General features: G+C 57.3%; 9 protein-coding genes across 9 annotated transcripts; 4 read left to right on the top strand and 5 right to left on the bottom strand.

Moving 5' to 3' along the window:
* Nucleotides 1-56: 56 nt before the first annotated feature.
* Nucleotides 57-1316, bottom strand: BDY17DRAFT_291310 (uncharacterized protein). The gene is made up of 2 exons (XM_033732647.1): nucleotides 669-1316; nucleotides 57-609 (listed from the first exon to the last, which is right to left on the bottom strand). Exons 1-2 carry the CDS (start codon nucleotides 1081-1083, stop codon nucleotides 365-367), a joined length of 660 nt encoding a protein of 219 aa, XP_033592913.1. The 5' UTR covers nucleotides 1084-1316; the 3' UTR covers nucleotides 57-364.
* Nucleotides 1317-1419: 103 nt separating this feature from the next.
* On the bottom strand, nucleotides 1420-3207 carry BDY17DRAFT_291311 (pseudouridine synthase). Its single transcript, XM_033732648.1, has 3 exons — nucleotides 2926-3207; nucleotides 2839-2868; nucleotides 1420-2780 (listed from the first exon to the last, which is right to left on the bottom strand). Exons 1-3 carry the CDS (start codon nucleotides 3115-3117, stop codon nucleotides 1593-1595), a joined length of 1410 nt encoding a protein of 469 aa, XP_033592914.1. The 5' UTR covers nucleotides 3118-3207; the 3' UTR covers nucleotides 1420-1592.
* Nucleotides 3208-3430: 223 nt separating this feature from the next.
* Nucleotides 3431-4117, top strand: BDY17DRAFT_246091 (acyl-CoA N-acyltransferase; the record flags this gene model as incomplete). Its single annotated transcript, XM_033730693.1, has 1 exon — nucleotides 3431-4117. One exon carries the CDS (start codon nucleotides 3431-3433, stop codon nucleotides 4115-4117), a length of 687 nt encoding a protein of 228 aa, XP_033592915.1.
* An 84-nt stretch (nucleotides 4118-4201) lies between these two features.
* Nucleotides 4202-6115, bottom strand: BDY17DRAFT_321151 (uncharacterized protein; the record flags this gene model as incomplete). Its single annotated transcript, XM_033736563.1, has 4 exons — nucleotides 4202-4710; nucleotides 4775-4976; nucleotides 5028-5720; nucleotides 5804-6115. 4 exons carry the CDS (start codon nucleotides 6113-6115, stop codon nucleotides 4202-4204), a joined length of 1716 nt encoding a protein of 571 aa, XP_033592916.1.
* A 674-nt stretch (nucleotides 6116-6789) lies between these two features.
* On the bottom strand, nucleotides 6790-7998 carry BDY17DRAFT_351265 (uncharacterized protein). The gene has a single exon (XM_033738205.1). It carries the CDS (start codon nucleotides 7879-7881, stop codon nucleotides 7048-7050), a length of 834 nt encoding a protein of 277 aa, XP_033592917.1. The 5' UTR covers nucleotides 7882-7998; the 3' UTR covers nucleotides 6790-7047.
* Nucleotides 7999-9120: 1122 nt separating this feature from the next.
* Nucleotides 9121-10810, bottom strand: BDY17DRAFT_291331 (uncharacterized protein). Its single transcript, XM_033732649.1, has 2 exons — nucleotides 10457-10810; nucleotides 9121-10390 (listed from the first exon to the last, which is right to left on the bottom strand). The coding sequence occupies exons 1-2, from the start codon at nucleotides 10579-10581 to the stop codon at nucleotides 9292-9294; spliced, it is 1224 nt and encodes a 407-aa protein (XP_033592918.1). The 5' UTR covers nucleotides 10582-10810; the 3' UTR covers nucleotides 9121-9291.
* Nucleotides 10811-10972: 162 nt separating this feature from the next.
* BDY17DRAFT_246164 (DNA polymerase family A-domain-containing protein) lies at nucleotides 10973-14461 on the top strand (the record flags this gene model as incomplete). The annotated part of the gene is made up of 1 exon (XM_033730707.1): nucleotides 10973-14461. One exon carries the CDS (start codon nucleotides 10973-10975, stop codon nucleotides 14459-14461), a length of 3489 nt encoding a protein of 1162 aa, XP_033592919.1.
* Nucleotides 14462-14573: 112 nt separating this feature from the next.
* BDY17DRAFT_75953 (uncharacterized protein) lies at nucleotides 14574-15772 on the top strand. The gene has a single exon (XM_033738685.1). The coding sequence runs from the start codon at nucleotides 14685-14687 to the stop codon at nucleotides 15687-15689; it is 1005 nt and encodes a 334-aa protein (XP_033592920.1). The 5' UTR covers nucleotides 14574-14684; the 3' UTR covers nucleotides 15690-15772.
* Nucleotides 15773-15954: 182 nt separating this feature from the next.
* Nucleotides 15955-16713, top strand: BDY17DRAFT_307847 (uncharacterized protein; the record flags this gene model as incomplete). The annotated part of the gene is made up of 1 exon (XM_033735146.1): nucleotides 15955-16713. One exon carries the CDS (start codon nucleotides 15955-15957, stop codon nucleotides 16711-16713), a length of 759 nt encoding a protein of 252 aa, XP_033592921.1.
* Between the last annotated feature and the right edge of the window lie 535 nt (nucleotides 16714-17248).

Below are 17248 nucleotides of genomic sequence, written 5' to 3' on the forward strand. Positions count from 1 at the left end.
AGGAATTGCTGTTGTTGACGAGTCGTCTTAAGGCGGTGTGATGAATGAATGCAGGCAGCAGGCGTGAAAGCAACCAGCAAGAAGTCGCGTTTCACGTAAAGTGACGTCGCTCGCCGCACGCGGTACCCTGGCCCAGGTGCTGACTCATCATACCAGGCTGCACTGTACAGTACACGCCCGTGCTTTTGGGAGCTGGAGAAATGGTTACATCTGAATACAAGGGTTCAATGCTCGAGTGATGAGTCGTCAAATCATATCTATCCTAACGCCATAACAATCATGGATGTCGCAATCCTCTCGAAGCACAGAAAGTAGATCGCCGCATCAGCATCAGCATGAGGTACTCCATAGCCCGCACTCTACTCTACCACCCACCACCGTTGTTGTTTCGGCGATTCTTGACTGCATCCTCAGCCTTGCTGCCCAGGAAAGCGCCCACTAGAGTGCCGATGATGCCGTGGTTGCCGAACTCCTTGCCAGCGAAGTGCCCGCCGATGCCGCCAGCGACGGCACCCATGAAGCCCCTCTCGCCTTCCTGCGGGTTGCTGGGATCCTGGGGGTCTTTGTCGTAGCCGTAGGGATTGCCGGGGTCGCCGCTGGGCGGTGGACCTGAGAAAAAACAGTTAGAATCGCTGATAGCTAAGGATCGTGAAGGATGGTCAGCTTACCTTGTCCCCATGGCCCGCCCTGATTGTGATCCTGCTGCTGCTGCCCACCATACCCCTGCTGATCACCATACTGCTGTCCATACTGCTGCCCCTGCTGGCCCTCCCCATACTGCCCGGACCCATAAGCACCCTGACCCTGGCCCTGGCCGTAGCCGCCTTGTTGACCGCCGTACTGGCCTTGGTTCTGGTCGTAGCCGCCTTGCTGGCCGTAGCCGCCTTGTTGACCGCCGTATTGGCCCTGATTCTGGTCGTAGCCGCCTTGCTGGCCGTAGCCGCCTTGCTGCCCGCCGTACTGGCCTTGGTTCTGGTCATAGCCGCCTTGCTGGCCGTAGCCTCCTTGCTGCCCGCCGTATTGGCCTTGGTTGTAGTCTTGGCCGCCGCCGTAGCCGCCGCGGTTATCGTATGAGCCGGACATGATCCGATGTGGGTGGGTGAGGTTGTGGGGTGTGGGTTTCGAGGTTGCCGGTGAGGGGTGTTGAGATAGAGGAGCTGAAAGTCGCAGAGACGTAGGTGTGTGAGATGGAGAGAAGAAGGGATGAGTGAGAGCTGGATGCGGCCTTAAGAGCTCCTCAGCATTGCCCCACTCTATACGGCGGAGGCACAGGGAACACGTGCAGCTGATGAGGTGCGCGCCGCTGGGGCTGAGCTTCAAACTTTCCACGTCACAGCCACCGCCCGCCGTCCAAGCGTGGCGCGGCATTTCGGTGCTGGCGAGTGCATTCCATTTCTATTCATTTCGATTCATTGCGTATGTTCATCGCACTGCCTACCGGTGGCGTTCTGGGCAAGACACTGTCTGTCCATTTTCATTTCATCTCACGATGCTCGATCACTTCACGTGATTACATTCGTTACACGTGACTTCACGCTTCTCGACATGTGTCGAGTGAGTGCAGCATTGGTTTTCGTCGGATATCATTAGGGTCATACCGCCTGCGCACTCTGCGCTTCCCTATCCTCCACACTAAGCTTCGCAATGTCGTTCTCGAACCCTCCCTTATCCAAAACCAACCCATCCGCAGAGCCATCAACCTGACCCGGAGACAGCGCCCAAGCGGGCAAAGGCGTCTCGTAACTCCACTTCCCCTCCGCACAAGCATACTTCCTCGCATGCAGATAAATCCCCAGCTCGTGCGCGCCAGGATCACTATACAAATCCGTGCCGCATACCTCGCACACCTCCCCCGTCATCTTCTCCGCCTTCTTCTTCTCATAATCCGCCACCATTCCGTCGTGGTACGCGATCGCCTCCGCCACCTCGTCCTTGCCCATGCGGCTGAGGCGCTCCATGATGCTGTCGTCGGACTCGGCGGTCGAGGAGCCGCGCCCGAGATCGGGCCCGAAGACGCGCGCGTTGCTGTAGATGGGGTCGTTGGTTATGGGGTGTCCAAGGAACTGCAGGTGCACGCGGATTTGGTGCGTGCGGCCTGTGAGGGGCATGCAGCGGACGATGGAGTAGGCTGCGCGGCTGGTCTTGCCGTCGTCTGTGGTGAGTGCAGGGTAGTACGCGATTCTGCGGAAGACGGTGCGCGCCTCTTTGCCGTTTGCTCGCACGCGGTTCAGGCCTAGTTTCGGCGATATTTGAAGGATGGGTTGTTCGCAAATCACTTCTTCGTCTGGAAACTCGCCCCTGACGCGAGCGACATATTCTTTGCGGACGGTGCGCTGGGTAAGCTGGGCGGTGATGGCTTCGGCGGCCTTCTTGTGCTTCGCGATGAACATGATGCCACTCGTAAGCCTGTCCAGCCGGTTGCACGGCAGTGGGTTCCAAGCGTGCCCGCGCTCTGCACGCATGATCTCCACCACGCTATTGTAATTGTATCTACCAGCTGGATGCACAGGCATACCAGCCGGTTTAGAAATCATAATGAGATCTTCATCCTCGAAAACAACTCGTATCGGCTCCGCGGTGACAGGCGGTTCATGCCGATGGAGCGTATGACTTATGATATCCCCATTCTTCACAGTGGTGTTGACGGACTGCACCGGTTTGCCGTTGACTTGTATGGCGCCCTCTTCGATCGATTTAGCGTAGTACTCCACGCTGCGATCGCGAAATTCATCCTGGAAAATTTCGAGAAGTGGCCGGCCGCGCCATCGCTCTTTGCACCACTGCCAATCATTAGCCCCGCTGCTCTTGCTCCCCGATGGTGCGTCACTTGCTACGTGCGGTCTGGTATGTGAAGTGGTATGGGGCGACCTGGAGTGCGGGGGTCAGCGAGGGGATCCTAGATATCGCCTGACATATCCAACTCACTCGTCTCAAGCCGTCTTGGAGAAAGTACGGCCGCGGCCACGGATCACACGGCGTGATGGCTGTCGCAGGCGGCTCCTCGAACTTCTCCGCGGGCTCGAGGGGCGGAGGTTCAACAACCGAGAGCGCCATGCTGGAGGGAGGGATACGACCGCGCTTCAGCATCCATGCTATAATGCGAGGCGACGGAGGCATATGCAGATGGCGAGGGCGATTGAAAGGTGCATCATCGCGCGTGCTTCTCGAAAGCCAAAATTTCTAGAAGCTCGAGATCGCGACTTCCTCTTTGGGCAAGTACGCTGTGGCTTATAGCTGTTGGCTGGAACAGGAAGGCTGATGCGATCTTCCAACTCCTCATGATGGAGGGGAGGGCTGGTCGAACTCGCAAAAGTCTTGATATCGTGGCAGTGAACAGATCTTCTAACCCCGAGGATTTAGAACAGCGACTCAGAGACAAACCAGAACCAACAAACTCCCCACCGGACCACCCAACTCCAACCTCAGCACTATGCCCATAACCGTAACCCGCCTAACAGAACCCGACATCCCCGGCGTAATAACCTGCATCCAAACCGCCTTCGCCCAAGACCCCTACAACAACTGGGTCTTCGACGCCGCCACCTTCTCCCCTACCCGCAACGCCGTCTCCCTTACCCTGCGCTGCAAATGGGGCATGCAGCACGCCCTCTTCTTCGTAGCAAAAGACCCCTCCTCCAGCACCCCAGACCAAGTCCTCGGCGTAGCGTGCTGGCTCGCACCCCGGGATCCCTCCGCCCCGCAAACGTGGAGCGAGTGGGCGGGCGATTGGTGGCTGTGGTTTTCCCAAGTGCGCATGAATCTGTGGTATGGGCGCGGAGGGCTTAATGTGCGGCGGTATTGGATTTGGAAAGCTGCGCAGGCGCAGGCGCAGGCGGAGTTGTGGGATGATGGGAAGGGGTATTATTTTTGTAATATTGTGACTGTGTTGCCTGAGGCGCAGGGGAAGGGGATTGGGAAGGTGTTGTTCAAGCATGTGACGGATTTGGCGGATGAGGAGGGCAGGAAGTGTTATTTGGAGAGTAGTCGGGCGGAGCCGAATATGGCTATTTATGAAAGGATGGGGTTTGAGTTGCGGAGGGAGATGGTTTGTGATGATGAAGGGGAGGCGATTACGTTGTATTGTATGATGAGGGAGCCGAAGGCGGTGGGGAGTTGATTGATGATGAGAAGGTGAAATGACTTTTGTTACATCCGGTTCTGGTGGCTAAAAATGCTGTCCGAGACGTGATCGAGACACCCATTAGTATCTCGGGGGGCCGGGAGGTGGCTGATACCCGCCTTGAGGAGGATATCCGCCCTGGGGCTGTTGTCCCTGACCCTGTCCGTAGCCTTGTTGACCACCGTAACCGCCCTGTTGGCCGCCCTGCTGCCCACCATAACCTCCCTGCTGACCGCCATAACCTCCCTGCTGACCACCGTACCCTCCTTGCTGCGGCGGCCCTTGTCCGTGACCCTGCTGACCTCCATATCCCTGCTGCTGCCCTCCGTATCCTTGTTGTTGCCCGCCATACCCCTGCTGCTGCCCCCCATATCCTCCTTGTTGACCTTGATACCCTCCCTGCGGAGCACCGTAGCCCCCAGCCTGCGGACCCGGCGGCAGCGGCGCACCACCAATCATGCTTGTCTTCTCGTCCTTGCTATCATAGCTGGAATCGATGGCGCCGAGGATGAGTTTTATCATCCAGAGGTCGGGTGTCAGGTCTACGGGAGGCTGAGCACGTGCCATTTCGGCCGACTCGTTCTCGTAGTCTTGGAGAGCTTCGTTAGCATTTGCCGTTCTTAAGACGGTGCTGATACTGTTGGGTGTACTCACTGGATGTGCAGTCTACCATGGATCCAATCTGCGGATCGTTGTCGAGCTTGCCGAGAAACTCGGTGGCTTTTTGGTCATTACCGACTTGCGCGAATTGGAAGGCCAGCGCATTCTGTCCGTACTGGCCAGTATGGGAGAAGCCGTAGCGTATGGCGCTTGCCAGGGCATCATTGGGCTCACCGGCAGGTTGTCCGTCCGTGATCTAGGAAATGTCAGCGAACGTATGTGAGTGTGATGAGGTGGATCTGCTCACTCCAACGATCAGAATGGGCTTCTGCATTTGTCCGCTGCGTAACTTCGGAACGACGAGCGGGTCGAGCACCTTCTCGCGCAACTTGGTGCCGAACGGCGTCAACCCCTTGAAGCGCTTCTTGGCCATGATCTGCTCAATCTGCTGCTCGGAGCGAATGCCGCTCAATTGCTGCAGCGGAATCTCCTCATCGTTCATGAAGCGAAGCTCGATGCCGTCATCGTCGAACAGAGTGGCGGCAAACGCAACACGCTGCAGGATCAGCTGGAGATCCTTGATGCGCTCGCCATTCTCCTCGAAGGCCATGGAGCCGCTGTCGTCAATGTAGATGATGACGTCGTAGAGCGCCAGTCGTACTATGTCGTTGGCAATCTCTCTTTGTATCTTCCACGCTTGGCAGATTTTGTCCACCTCTTGCGGGGCTCTTGCGGCGAGCTGCTGGATGCGCGGCGAGCCTGGGGGGTAGAATCTCTCCAGGCCCTTCTCGCGGACTGCTCTTTCTAGCTCTCGCTGATAGCTGGCTACATCGCCCGGTCCCGCGGGTGGACCACCAGCATAGCTTTGGCCTTGCGGAGGACCGCCTTGCGGGGCGCCGTACTGCTGTTGCAGGGGCTGCTGGTATTGTTGCTGTTGAGGGGCACCGCCATATTGCTGCTGGGGAGGGTACTGTGCCTGCTGAGGGGGAGGAGGGCCGCCCTAATGGAGATATTTTGTCAGCGGACATCCCTCGTCTGACTTGAAGCTAACAATGCGAGCGAACGGCAAAGACAAGCACGAACATAGCCATATCCGGGCGGTCCTTGTTGTAGAGGAGGATAGCCTTGAGGTTGGCTATATGCCTGTTGGCCGTATTGCTGTTGGCCGTACTGCTGTTGCTGGTAATATGGCGCTGGCTGGCCGGGATAGCCGGGAACTTGGCCCGGAGGAGGCGGAGGCGGACGACTGTAACCCCCCGGCGTAGGCGACTGGTACGCGCCAGGCTGAGGCGGGCGTTGCTGTTGCTGCTGTTGCGGGGGATATCCAGGCTGCAGACTTGAGGGATAGGGCGGTGCGGCGCCTTGCGCACTCGCAAGTCTGGCCGCGAGAGGCATGATACGCGGGGGGCGTGGTGGATGCAAATGCAGGAGGCAAGGATGGCTCAGGTGAAAGGCAAGAAGAAAGAATTAAAAACTCACAGAGTTGTAGGCCTGGTAGCTAGGCTTGCCGGGCTGTGCTCCAGAAAACCACGCGTTAGCCAAAGGTGCCCCGCGTGGGTCCAGCATCAGACTGGATGTTGGACGACGATGACTGGCACTTACGTAGCCGCCAGTCGCGGGCGCACCGGCGCCAGGCTGCTGCTGTTGCTGCTGTTGCTGCTGATATCCTCCTGCGCCACCTGCACCTGCCGGCGCACCTCCTTGCGCTGCTGCGAGTTTCGAGGCCAACTAGAGGGAACGGTGGTCAGAGTCGATTCTGTGATGACGTAGCCGTGCGGCTACGGCTGCCGTGAGGCTGAGGATGGCGCTTAGCTTACTCCCATGATGAAGAGTTAAAGTAGACGTCGGATTGTTGGAATTGAAGATGGATTTGTGAATGGAGAGGAGTAGAGGAGGATGGGGAGTTTTATTGTTAAAGAGAGGTCTGCATGGGCTGTGCACCTTCCTCATCTACTGACATCAGTGCAGGGCAGGCGAGGAAAGAGTGGACGGGAGGCAAGGATGCTGCTCCGCCACACGCCAGACGTCAAAGACCCTCCCTCGCCAAGATTTGCTAAGAGTGCACAAGAACGAGATTCCATGGGCGTAAGATCATTCCATTCTTTCATTGATGAGTTGGTGGCATGGAAAGTAATGGCTTCTTGTACGCCGTAGGCAACGTTAAGATTCGAAGATGTAACAACTCTATCCAGTGGCTTCAATGTCGTTCATGACAGCCTGGGTATAACAAAATTAAGCGACCAGAAACCCCCTTTGCCCCAAACCTTCGCTCCAAACGCAAGGCTCAACAACCTGTTGACCTGTTCACCGAAGAAGTGTACCAACATTCACAAGCTGAGTCCATCCGTGCTGGGCACAGCATCAGTGAGCTCGCTGGTGTTCAAATCACCAGTCAAGCCCTCGACGGTGCTCTCGATGCCGCTGAGGTCGCCGGTGTCGGGCAGGCCGCTACTGAGGTCACGAACGAGAGCCGAGGTGACGGGGTCAAGCGCACCCTCGTCCTCGCTGACATCCCCGAGCTCGCCAAGGGAGGGAATATCACTGGTCAAGCCGGAGAGGGTGCTCTCGATCTGGCCCGTAGAGAGGTCGCTAGGGACAAGATCGCCGAGCTCGCCGGTCAGGCCGCTGGTGTCGAGTTGACGCGACTCGAGGGCAGACAGATCGCTCTCAAGGCCGTTCAAAGCGTAGATGTCGCTGCCCTCCGGAATGATCTCGGTGATGGCTCCCAAGTCAGGGACGAGCTGACGCGACTCGAGGGCAGACAGGTCGCTCTCAAGGCCGTTCAAAGCGTAGATGTCGCTGCCCTCCGGAATGATCTCGGTGATGGCTCCCAAGTCGGGGATGAGCTGACGTGACTCGAGGGCAGACAGGTCGCTCTCAAGGCCGTTCAAAGCGTAGATGTCGCTGCCCTCCGGAATGATCTCGGTGATGGCTCCCAAGTCGGGGATGAGCTGACGCGCCGCGAGGCCGGTGAGCTCGCTCTCTTCGCCAGTCAGGTCGGACAGGGAGCTGGTGTCGAGGAGATCGCCAGTGAGGCCAGTCAGGCTGCTGGTCTCGGGGAGGTCGCCAGTGAGGCCGGAGAGGCTGCCGGTGCTGGGCACATCGATGGGGAGGGCGTTGACGGCGACGCAGAGCGCCAGGGAGGCAGCGGTGAAACGCATGTTAATGGTGAATTGGATGTAGAAAGGAGTGACTGTGGTGAGTGGGAAAAGAACGTGTGCTGTCGATTGTGGAAGAAGTAGGTAGGAATGGAAGAAACGGGAAGGAAGAGAAGCAAGTCTGCGCAGCGAAAACGCTATATACCTACTCACCACTCCACGCATGTCCCATGTTGATCACACGCGCTTCTCGATCAATCAAAGAAAAGGAGCGGACCCGCGTCCGGCCACTAGAAGGCAACAGTAACATGACCCGTTAACCTCAAACAAGAAAACACAACTGCTGATCGGGATGTGCGAATGGCAACGAGCGCGCCGATCACGAACGCCCGACGTTGAGGGTCGCAGAGTTTGATTACCAGCGCGGAGACGGCATTGGTGTACCATTCGTCAAGGCCCGGGACGATTTCGTGATCGGGCGCGAAAGGGTGCGGTGGGTGTTTGGGGTGGGGGCTGGGAGACGCGGTTTGCAGCTCGTCTTTTGTGACGGCCGTTAGGCTAGCTTCATGCTTTGGCTGCCGAAAGTTCGATCGTCGCTGCGTATTCTCCTTTTGGCAGTGGGAATCATCCGCATGCATATGAGTGGTAATGTGAAGCTGTCGGCGATACGTACACAAACGGGTGATGGTCATCTGCACGAAGCCACCAAGATGAAACTGCAGACGACAAGAGACCGATACAGAACCTAACGTAAGCGAAAGCAAAGTGAAGGTGAAAGCAAGCCAGGGATTCTCAGGAGGTGGAGGAGGAGGGAAGGAGGTGGAGAGCGCAAGCGCCACCCGCAGCTGTGGCTTGCGTCCGCCCTGTCGATCCCCCAGGTCCGAAATGAAAGGCTGAACATCACCTCTCGGCTCCTGCTTTCCCCCCCCGGCGGACATCTGGTACCGTAGAACGCGCGGTGGGGAAATACTAATCATGCATGTATTCAGCCTGCTTCGATCGGCTGGATAATTGAGCAGTGATGATGCAGTGGGCGGTTGGTGCGACGTAAGCTCTGCTGCGGGTCAATCCTGTCGAACATGCTTGTTTGCTGCGCGGTGCTTCGATGAGACCGACGTGTTGCTAGTAAAATCTACTATACGAGCACGTCGTTGCGCTATCGAACGCTTTCGGGACTATTGGTTGTGGCGCGCTCAGGCAACCAGCGAGGTCCGCGCGTGATAAGATGGATGTCTTACTGTCGCAGGCCGGAACGCCTTCACGTGAAATAGAAATCGCGGCATGTGGGCGACTGATGAGGGAGCAGGGATTGAGCAAAGTGATGACAACGGGACTTTGCGCAAGTGGAAAGCACCGCAAATTTGAATGTGGGTATCATAAAACGTCTCGTCCAGGTCCCAGGACGCATACCAGCTCTCACAAACGCCTCGCTGCCTCGCTGACACACAGACGTGCCTTGCTTTGCCGTTGCTTTTACCGGAATTGCTCCAAACTCCTCTTCTGCTTTCCCTTCCACGCCGACCTCTTCATGAAACTCACCGGAATGATGTTGTTCGCTCTCTTCCTGCTCACCGTCTTGCGGCATACGGGACAGCTGCCCACCCCGCGGTCGCTGTTCTTCTCCCCGGCTTTCAGCGCCTGCGTCAAGCACTCATGGCAGTAGACGTGTCCGCATGGAGTGATGGTGAGATTGGTGAAGGGTTCAAGGCAGATGATGCATTGCCTGCGCCCGATTCGGAGGGGCTGTGAGGGGTCGTCGCCGGAGGATTGCTGTTGAGTGGCGATGAGGGATTCTTGTTGTTTGCGCCGGAGCAATTCCTCGGTGGACGGATTGTCATCGTTGGTCAGGTCGTAGGATTCGATGTCGCCTTCTTCCTCTTGAGCCGTAGTTGGCTGAGCTGTGCGCCGGCGCTTGCTGGCGCTTGCTCGCACCCCTCCATCGTTGGCGGCTGAGCGTTTGCGACCGGCCATTTGACCCCGACTGTGTGCTTGCCCATTCACAGATGCCGATTCGTCCGTGAGATCAACAACGCTCTCTTCATTTGCTCGCCGATTGCGAGAAGTTGCTGGCATGCTGGCGGCGTACAAACTGTCGTTGTCGCTTTCCACCAAATCGTCAATATCGATGCCGTTGAAGCTGGATGCTGATGAAGGAGAGGCAGGTGGGTCGAACGGCGAGTGGGCAAACGCTGCGGGGCTGTAGCCAAACGAGCTCGTCTGTCGATTGTGATGTAGTTCTTGCGAGCGTTCTTGGAGCAAGCTGCTTAGGTTGGCAGCCGATGCTTGAGCAGTGGGCCGTGAAGTTTGGTGTAACGTGGTGTTGTGTGAGCGGGACGTGGCGTTGTTGCCTAGCAAAGGCGAAGAAAGCGGGCGTCCGGGCGGTATAGTCGAGGTGGAGGAATGGGGGCCGGGAGAAGGACGAGGTGCTTCGTGTGATGGTGGCGGGCCTCGCTGCCAAGAGGCAGAATTGTGAGGTGTGTTGGTGACGGAGGATGAGGAGGGAGGAGAGTGGTGAGGAGGAGGAGCGTTGGGTTGTTGAGATCGGGAGGCAGTCGCTGGAAGGTCCGCGTCCCTTCACTCGTTGTCAGTTGACTGTCATGCAAGGTTCCGCGCTGTTGCGTCACTGCAATCCACTCACCAGCCTAGTCCGTCATATGCATCCTCAAACAGACCGTCAAAGTTCCAATTTCCCACTCCGTTCCCCAAGTCCTGCCACAAATACTGAAACTCATCGTCTCTTTCTTCGCCACCCCAAGCCGCCATGCTTGCTCCCGGCCGTCATGCGCCGTACGAGGCCAGCTCAAAAGCTGATGCTTGCTGGGGATGGTGTGGTGTGTGGTTTGCTTGAACGAAGGGGTCTGTGACCGGTGGGGAGTTGTAGAGCGCGAGAGTAGAGTCGAGTATCACACCGCCCGGTTATGAAGTCGGAGATATCATTGATCACATCGAGGTTGACGTAGCGCCGGCGCCAAGATTTCCTTCAAACTCCGGGCCCGTATCGATAGCGCGCGTTGCATGCAAGCGAAACCTTCGCGTCACCCTCCTCCACTTGCTGCAGACCGCGGAGAAGTATCGTGTCTCTCCTGTTCGTCTTTTTCCTTCATCCTAATTGCCCAAAGAATGTCACAGTAATACCTAGGACGGCGGTGGAACAATGCGATCGCGATGTCGCCATCATCTGGTCGATGCGCTGGAAAGGACACAGCAAACCTCCCTCCTCCGCATCCGCCCACAAACTCCCCGATGGCAAAGACGACCAGCCAGTTCGGCAGTCGCAGCAAACAGCCCAGCAAACAGCCCAGAAGGAGCTGATATATCGCCAGCGCGCGGCGTCACGGTCTCATGTTCTCCTCGCCACAACCCACTGGGAGTGCAGCAGGTCTCCTCCCACATCCACCCCCAGCTCTTCCCCTCCTCCACCACCTCAGGCCCCACGCCTGATCTCATCGACCTCTCCCGACAACACCTCGCTCGACATGACTTGCTGGGCAAGACGAGTGACAACACCGGTCCTATCGGCTTCGACCTTCCTGCTCTCCATGGCGCCTCTCTAGACGAGCACTTCTACCGCTTGGGCATGGACAGCGCCGAGCCATATCTCCATCTCTCCAAGAAGTATGCCCGAGCCTCGCCTCCCGAAAAGCCGAGAAGATGGGTTGCACAAAGTGGCTGGACAAAGTACCATTTGGACGGCAGTTGGGAAGCGGTGGAAGTGCCGAATGAGCATGTCTTGACATTCGACACCGAGGTCATGTGGAAGGAGTCCAGCTATCCCGTCATGGCCTGCGCCGTCTCAGCTACCCACTGGTATGCCTGGCTATCACCCTGGCTTCTCGGCGAGAGCGAAATTGACAGACACCTCATCCCTCTCGGCTCCCCAACCGAGCCACGGATTATAGTCGGCCACAACATCGGCTACGACCGTGCGCGAATCAGCGAGGAATACTCATTACAACAGTCCAAAAACTTCTTCATGGACACCATGAGTCTACACGTCGCCGCCAACGGGATGTGCAGCCAGCAGAGGCCGACGTGGATGAAGCACCGAAAAGCCCGGGAGGTCCAGGACCAGATCGCCGCATCAGACGATACCGCCGAGCTCTCTGCACTCCTCGATGCGAAGGGCCAGCTGGATGAAGAAGCTGATCTTTGGGTGGGCAGATCCAGTGTCAACAGCTTGCGCGACGTGGCCAAATTCCACTGCGGCATCACCATCGACAAAGCCAGACGGGAATGGTTTGGTGAATTGGACCGTGAAGGCATTGTTGCGCGCCTCGATGAGCTCCTCGACTATTGTGCTGCTGACGTGGAGATCACCCACAAGGTCTATAAAAAAGTCTTCCCGCTGTTCTTGGAGAAATGCCCGCATCCAGTCTCTTTTGCTGCGCTTCGCCACCTTTCGGCCGAAATCCTGCCGGTCAATCGAAGCTGGGATGACTACATTGCGAATGCCGAGGCCACCTATCGGACCCTATCTGCTCGTGTTGAACAGCGTCTCGTGGAATTGGCGGAGAAGGCCTTGGAACATCGCTCGTCACCCGCTGTGTTCGAGAGGGATCCATGGCTTAGGCAACTCGATTGGGGAGGGCAGGAGATCCGCATGACGAAGGCGAAGAAAAAGGGCGAGGAGCCCCGACCTGCTGCCAGACAAAAGAAACCCGGCATGCCCAAGTGGTATCGAGATCTGTTCGCTCGCAATGACAGTGACATCGCCCTGACGGTTCGCACGCGCATTGCACCGCTCCTGTTGAGATTGGCGTGGGATGGCTATCCTCTTGTCTGGTCGGACAAATTCGGCTGGACGTTTCGCGTACCTTACGAAGCTGCCACCAAGTATCGAAGCCAGGGCATGACTGATTGCGACATGTTTGAAGAAGAAATGCCGGCGCTGCGAAACGATTTGGACCACACCTACTTCAAAATCCCGCATCGGGATGGTCCGACCGCACGATGCGTGTCCCCTTTGGCTAAGGGGTACTTGCAATTCTTCGAGAATGGCATGCTGTCCTCCGAGTATGCGTACGCAAAGGAAGCCCTGGATATGAACGCCAGCTGCAGTTATTGGATCTCCGCCAGGGACCGCATTACGAGCCAGATGGTGGTTTACGAGGATGAACGCCTTGATCGTGCCAAGACCGACCAAACAGACCTTGGATACATCCTTCCGCAAGTCATCCCCATGGGCACCATCACCCGCCGAGCTGTTGAGAACACCTGGCTCACGGCCTCCAACGCAAAGGCAAATCGAGTCGGGTCGGAGCTCAAATCCATGATCACCGCCCCGCCCGGGTACTCTTTTGTCGGCGCGGACGTCGACAGCCAAGAGCTCTGGATAGCATCGCTGGTTGGTGACGCGGCGTTCAAACTCCACGGCGGCAACGCTATCGGCTTCATGACACTCGAAGGCACCAAGGCCTCTGGGACGGACTTGCATTCGCGGACTGCGAAGATTCTCGGCATCTCAAGAAATGACGCCAAGGTGTTCAACTACGGCCGCATCTACGGTGCCGGCCTGAAATTCGCCCAGTCCCTTTTGCGACGCTTCAACCCGAGTTTGAGAGAAGAAGAGGCGAACCGCATTGCCGACAATCTCTATCTCGAGACCAAGGGCAAGAAGGAGCGTCGGAAAGTCATCAGCGACCGCTCTTTCTGGCGTGGTGGAACCGAAAGCTTGGTGTTCAATAAGCTGGAGGAGTTTGCCGACCAAGAACGCCCGCGCACGCCCGTCCTCGGGGCGGGGATCACAGAGGCGCTCATGAGGAGGTTCATCAGCAAGGGCAGCTTCATGACCTCCCGCATCAACTGGGCCATCCAATCTTCCGGCGTGGACTACCTGCATCTCCTCATCGTCAGCATGGAATACCTCTCCCGACGCTACAACATCGATGCCCGCCTGGCGCTCACCGTGCACGACGAGATTCGCTATCTCGCCAAAGAAGAAGACAAGTACCGCTGCGCCATGGCTTTGCAAATCGCCAACGTCTGGACGCGCGCCATGTTCAGCCAGCAGATGGGCATCGACGACCTCCCGCAGTCTTGCGCGTTCTTCAGCGCCGTCGACATCGATCATGTCCTACGGAAAGAAGTAGACATGGATTGTGTGACGCCCAGCCATCCCACGAAGATTCCCCCAGGCGAAACGGTGGATGTTTCCCAACTGCTCGCCATGGGCGACAGAGCCGTCTTGGACCCCAGGGTAAAGGCGAAAGACATGCCGGATGTGGACCGCTTCTCCTACACGTACCGCCAGCCCGTGATGGAAAGCCTGCACCTCCCCAACGCAATGCACTACCTCCGCGCCCAAATCGCCGCCGACACCACGGAGCTGAACAAGATTGTCAAGGAAATCAAGCCCGCCACAACCACCTCCTCAACTCCAGCTCGCAAATCGTACTCTTTGAACGACGATCCAGACTCGCCGACGCCCAAGAAGCGTGGCCGGAAACCTAAAGCGTCGCTTTCTTCTGCTGGCACTTCGTCCCCCTTCTCGCACTCGGGAGGGGTGCCTGTTGTGAGGAAGGCGTCTTCTTTTGCTGATTACGGGCGCGACTATGATAGTGTCAAGGAGGCGATGAAGGATTGGCATGCGCATGCTTTTTCTTGGCCTGAGGATGAGGGGCTGGTGGTTGAGAGTCGGAGGTGATTTTAGAACGCCTAGCCGAGCTGCTCTGGATGCACGAATGACTGGCTGATGGCTGGACGAGTTTTGTGTATACGAATATATGTCCAGATAATGTACAGCTATATACCTGAGTGCTCGCGTGTCTGTTTTGCGTGGCGGCAGCTTCTACCCCCTTGCGTCGCTGTTTTCGCTTGTCAGCGCCAGGCTCTGCTCTTCGTCTAGCACCTCGACATCATCGCTGTCAATGACGCGCACGCCAAACCGCCTTTTCCCGACGATGACAATCAGCTACCAGGAGCTTGCGAAGATCTCGAAGCTGGAAAGGCAAAGCCCCAAGACCGCGAAGTTTCCCTTCACACCGCAACTACATTCGCTCCTGGAAGCTTCAGCGGAGCCAACCTCGCGCAATCCTGGAGCAAATGGGCAGCGCGCACAGCACCCCAGTTCGCTACATCGGCACAACCAGAGGGTCCGCTGTCTGCAGCTACAAGTAAGACGTCAAACACCTCATCGCAGGTGCCCCTGTGGATCTCTGCTGGACTCTTGGACTTGGGTGATAGCGGCAGTCCATCTTCCATCGCAACTACGTTGTCGAAGTCGGCAGAAGAGCAGGAGAACGTCCCAACGTCGTTGGCGGTGCGACTGCACTACATATTACAGCCTTGCTCCAGGAATGCTCGCGTCCAACGCAAGAAGGGAGTCGGCGAGCCGAGACCTTCCAAAGGACTGCTTTTTTGGTACCTACGTCAGCGCCTGCGCAGCCCGTTCCTTGGATACCAATATACGACACAATTCACAATTATGTACTCCAACTCCTCGACAAGATACAGCGTCTGCCTGCCTTGTTTCTGCAGGGGTACACAGAGGTCCAGCAGCCGTCCTAGACCGCTTTGTCGGAGGATGGAATGGACGTGATCTTCTCGGATCGCGAACGCCACTGCAACAGATCCGGAGGCGCCGGCGTCATGTACAAGGTCGAGGAGCACTGGTACGACAATGCGTTCGCTCTCGGCAATGTCGAGCGCAGCCAGGACGCGACTACGTAGAGACTGCGATGCCAACCGTCGTCGTCGTGAAGTCCATGCCGGAACGATTGCGGCCTGCTGGAGAAGCCGAACGCATCATCCTGGATGTCTGCCCCTCTGTTGGGACGAACATCATGGCCGCGTATATGCAGCTGGTCGACGTCTTGTTTATAACAAGATGGAGAGCGCCGTGCATTCACATGCCGCCGCCGCGTCCTCTGTAGCCTGAAGCACGCCTGGGGCCCGTGGTGACGCGCTAGCAACACCTTTCGGCGTGAAGTTCTGGACTAGGAAGTCACGCTAATGCTGTGTGCACTCACTGCCAGGACAACACCTTCGGCTTATATTCGTGCTCTGGATCTGCACAACTTCCACACCCACACATCCTCTCATCCTTCAACGCTATCGTCCAACTCAAGGCCTTCATCAACTCCTACCATCATATCATCACCAAACGTCGCAACATCTTCCCCAACCCTCACAAACAAGATGTCGAACGTTTTCCGCGGAACAACACCGCCAACACCGCAGTGGACCGCTGTCAACCAGACGGCCGAGGAAACCGAAGCGATGGACGTGCCGATGCTAGATGCCGATGATGCAAACAACAGCATCACCGACGAGACCGCCAACGACACTCTCAACGAGAGCGCGCTGGCCAGAAGGCACGCTTTCCTGGAAATGTATATCCAGGACGCGACGGAGGAGGATGACGTGCTCGGCCTGCGTCGCCTCTTCACAACCCGAGCAGCCCCAACAGCGGCCACCCAAGAGGCAGACGAGGCCATTGACATGGGCTCCGACGATGACGGCGAAGAGGAAGATCCCGCCCCCGCCCCAACCGCCAATGCTGTCCTCTTTCCGACTGTTGCAGCCTACGGCGGAGGCATCACCGCGAGCGACAACCAGATCTTCAGCGACGAGAGGCGTCTGAAGGGCGCGGGAATCCTTCAGGTGGCCGCCAAATACACCGTCAAGAGGATGACGGAGCTCGTGAACGCTCGAAACCACCTCGGCAACCTGACGGAGAACGCGGTCAGCTCGCGTCTCTACAGCGCCATCACGAGTGAGGCGAAGCGTCAGGGTCGTCCTCGCGCCGAGCTGAAGAAGGAGTTCGACGAGCTCAGGATCGCGAATGGCGTGTATAAGCAGCGCTTCTCTGGCCGGAACATGAAGGCAAAGGGAAAGAAGGAGAGCGCTGGGGATCAGCAGGAGGAAGGCGAGGAGGAAGATGCCGACGAGGAGTAGAGCGTGAGGGTTGAGGAAAAGGGCTGTTGGTTGAATGATTGCAGAAGATCATGAGCTCGAATGGCCGCGCTGATGGAAGGAGATATGGATTCATGATGAGAATGGCTGCTGCTTGTGATGGCTTGACTTACGGCGATCAGACTACGAGTGTGCATACATGGGAGCAGTACACAGACACTGCCAGTGATCGGAGAACTCCAGTTCACAAATACCTCAATGTTTAATTTCCCTCTCTCCGCGGTGAAGGTCTTGCCAGTTCAGATTTCGCCAAGGTGCAGACAGTCTTGTAGGCAGGGACACTGCTCATATTTGTAATGCAGGCATGGCCGTTGCGCAATCCGCAGCACCTCATCCGATCTGTGATCAGTTGCAGATCCCGCGCCACATCTGGCGACATCCGTCGAAATAAAGTTGTTGACCAATCCGGTGCCTGATTACGCTAGACCCGTCCGGGGCAAATGTGGTGGTATCGGCGCGAACAGGGCGAAGTTTGATTTGCCAACTTTTAAGTGGAGCAGAGCATGGGACGGCTCGA

The sequence above is a fragment of the Neohortaea acidophila genome (assembly GCF_010093505.1).
Source record: "Neohortaea acidophila strain CBS 113389 unplaced genomic scaffold BDY17scaffold_2, whole genome shotgun sequence".
Lineage (NCBI taxonomy): Eukaryota > Fungi > Ascomycota > Dothideomycetes > Mycosphaerellales > Teratosphaeriaceae > Neohortaea > Neohortaea acidophila.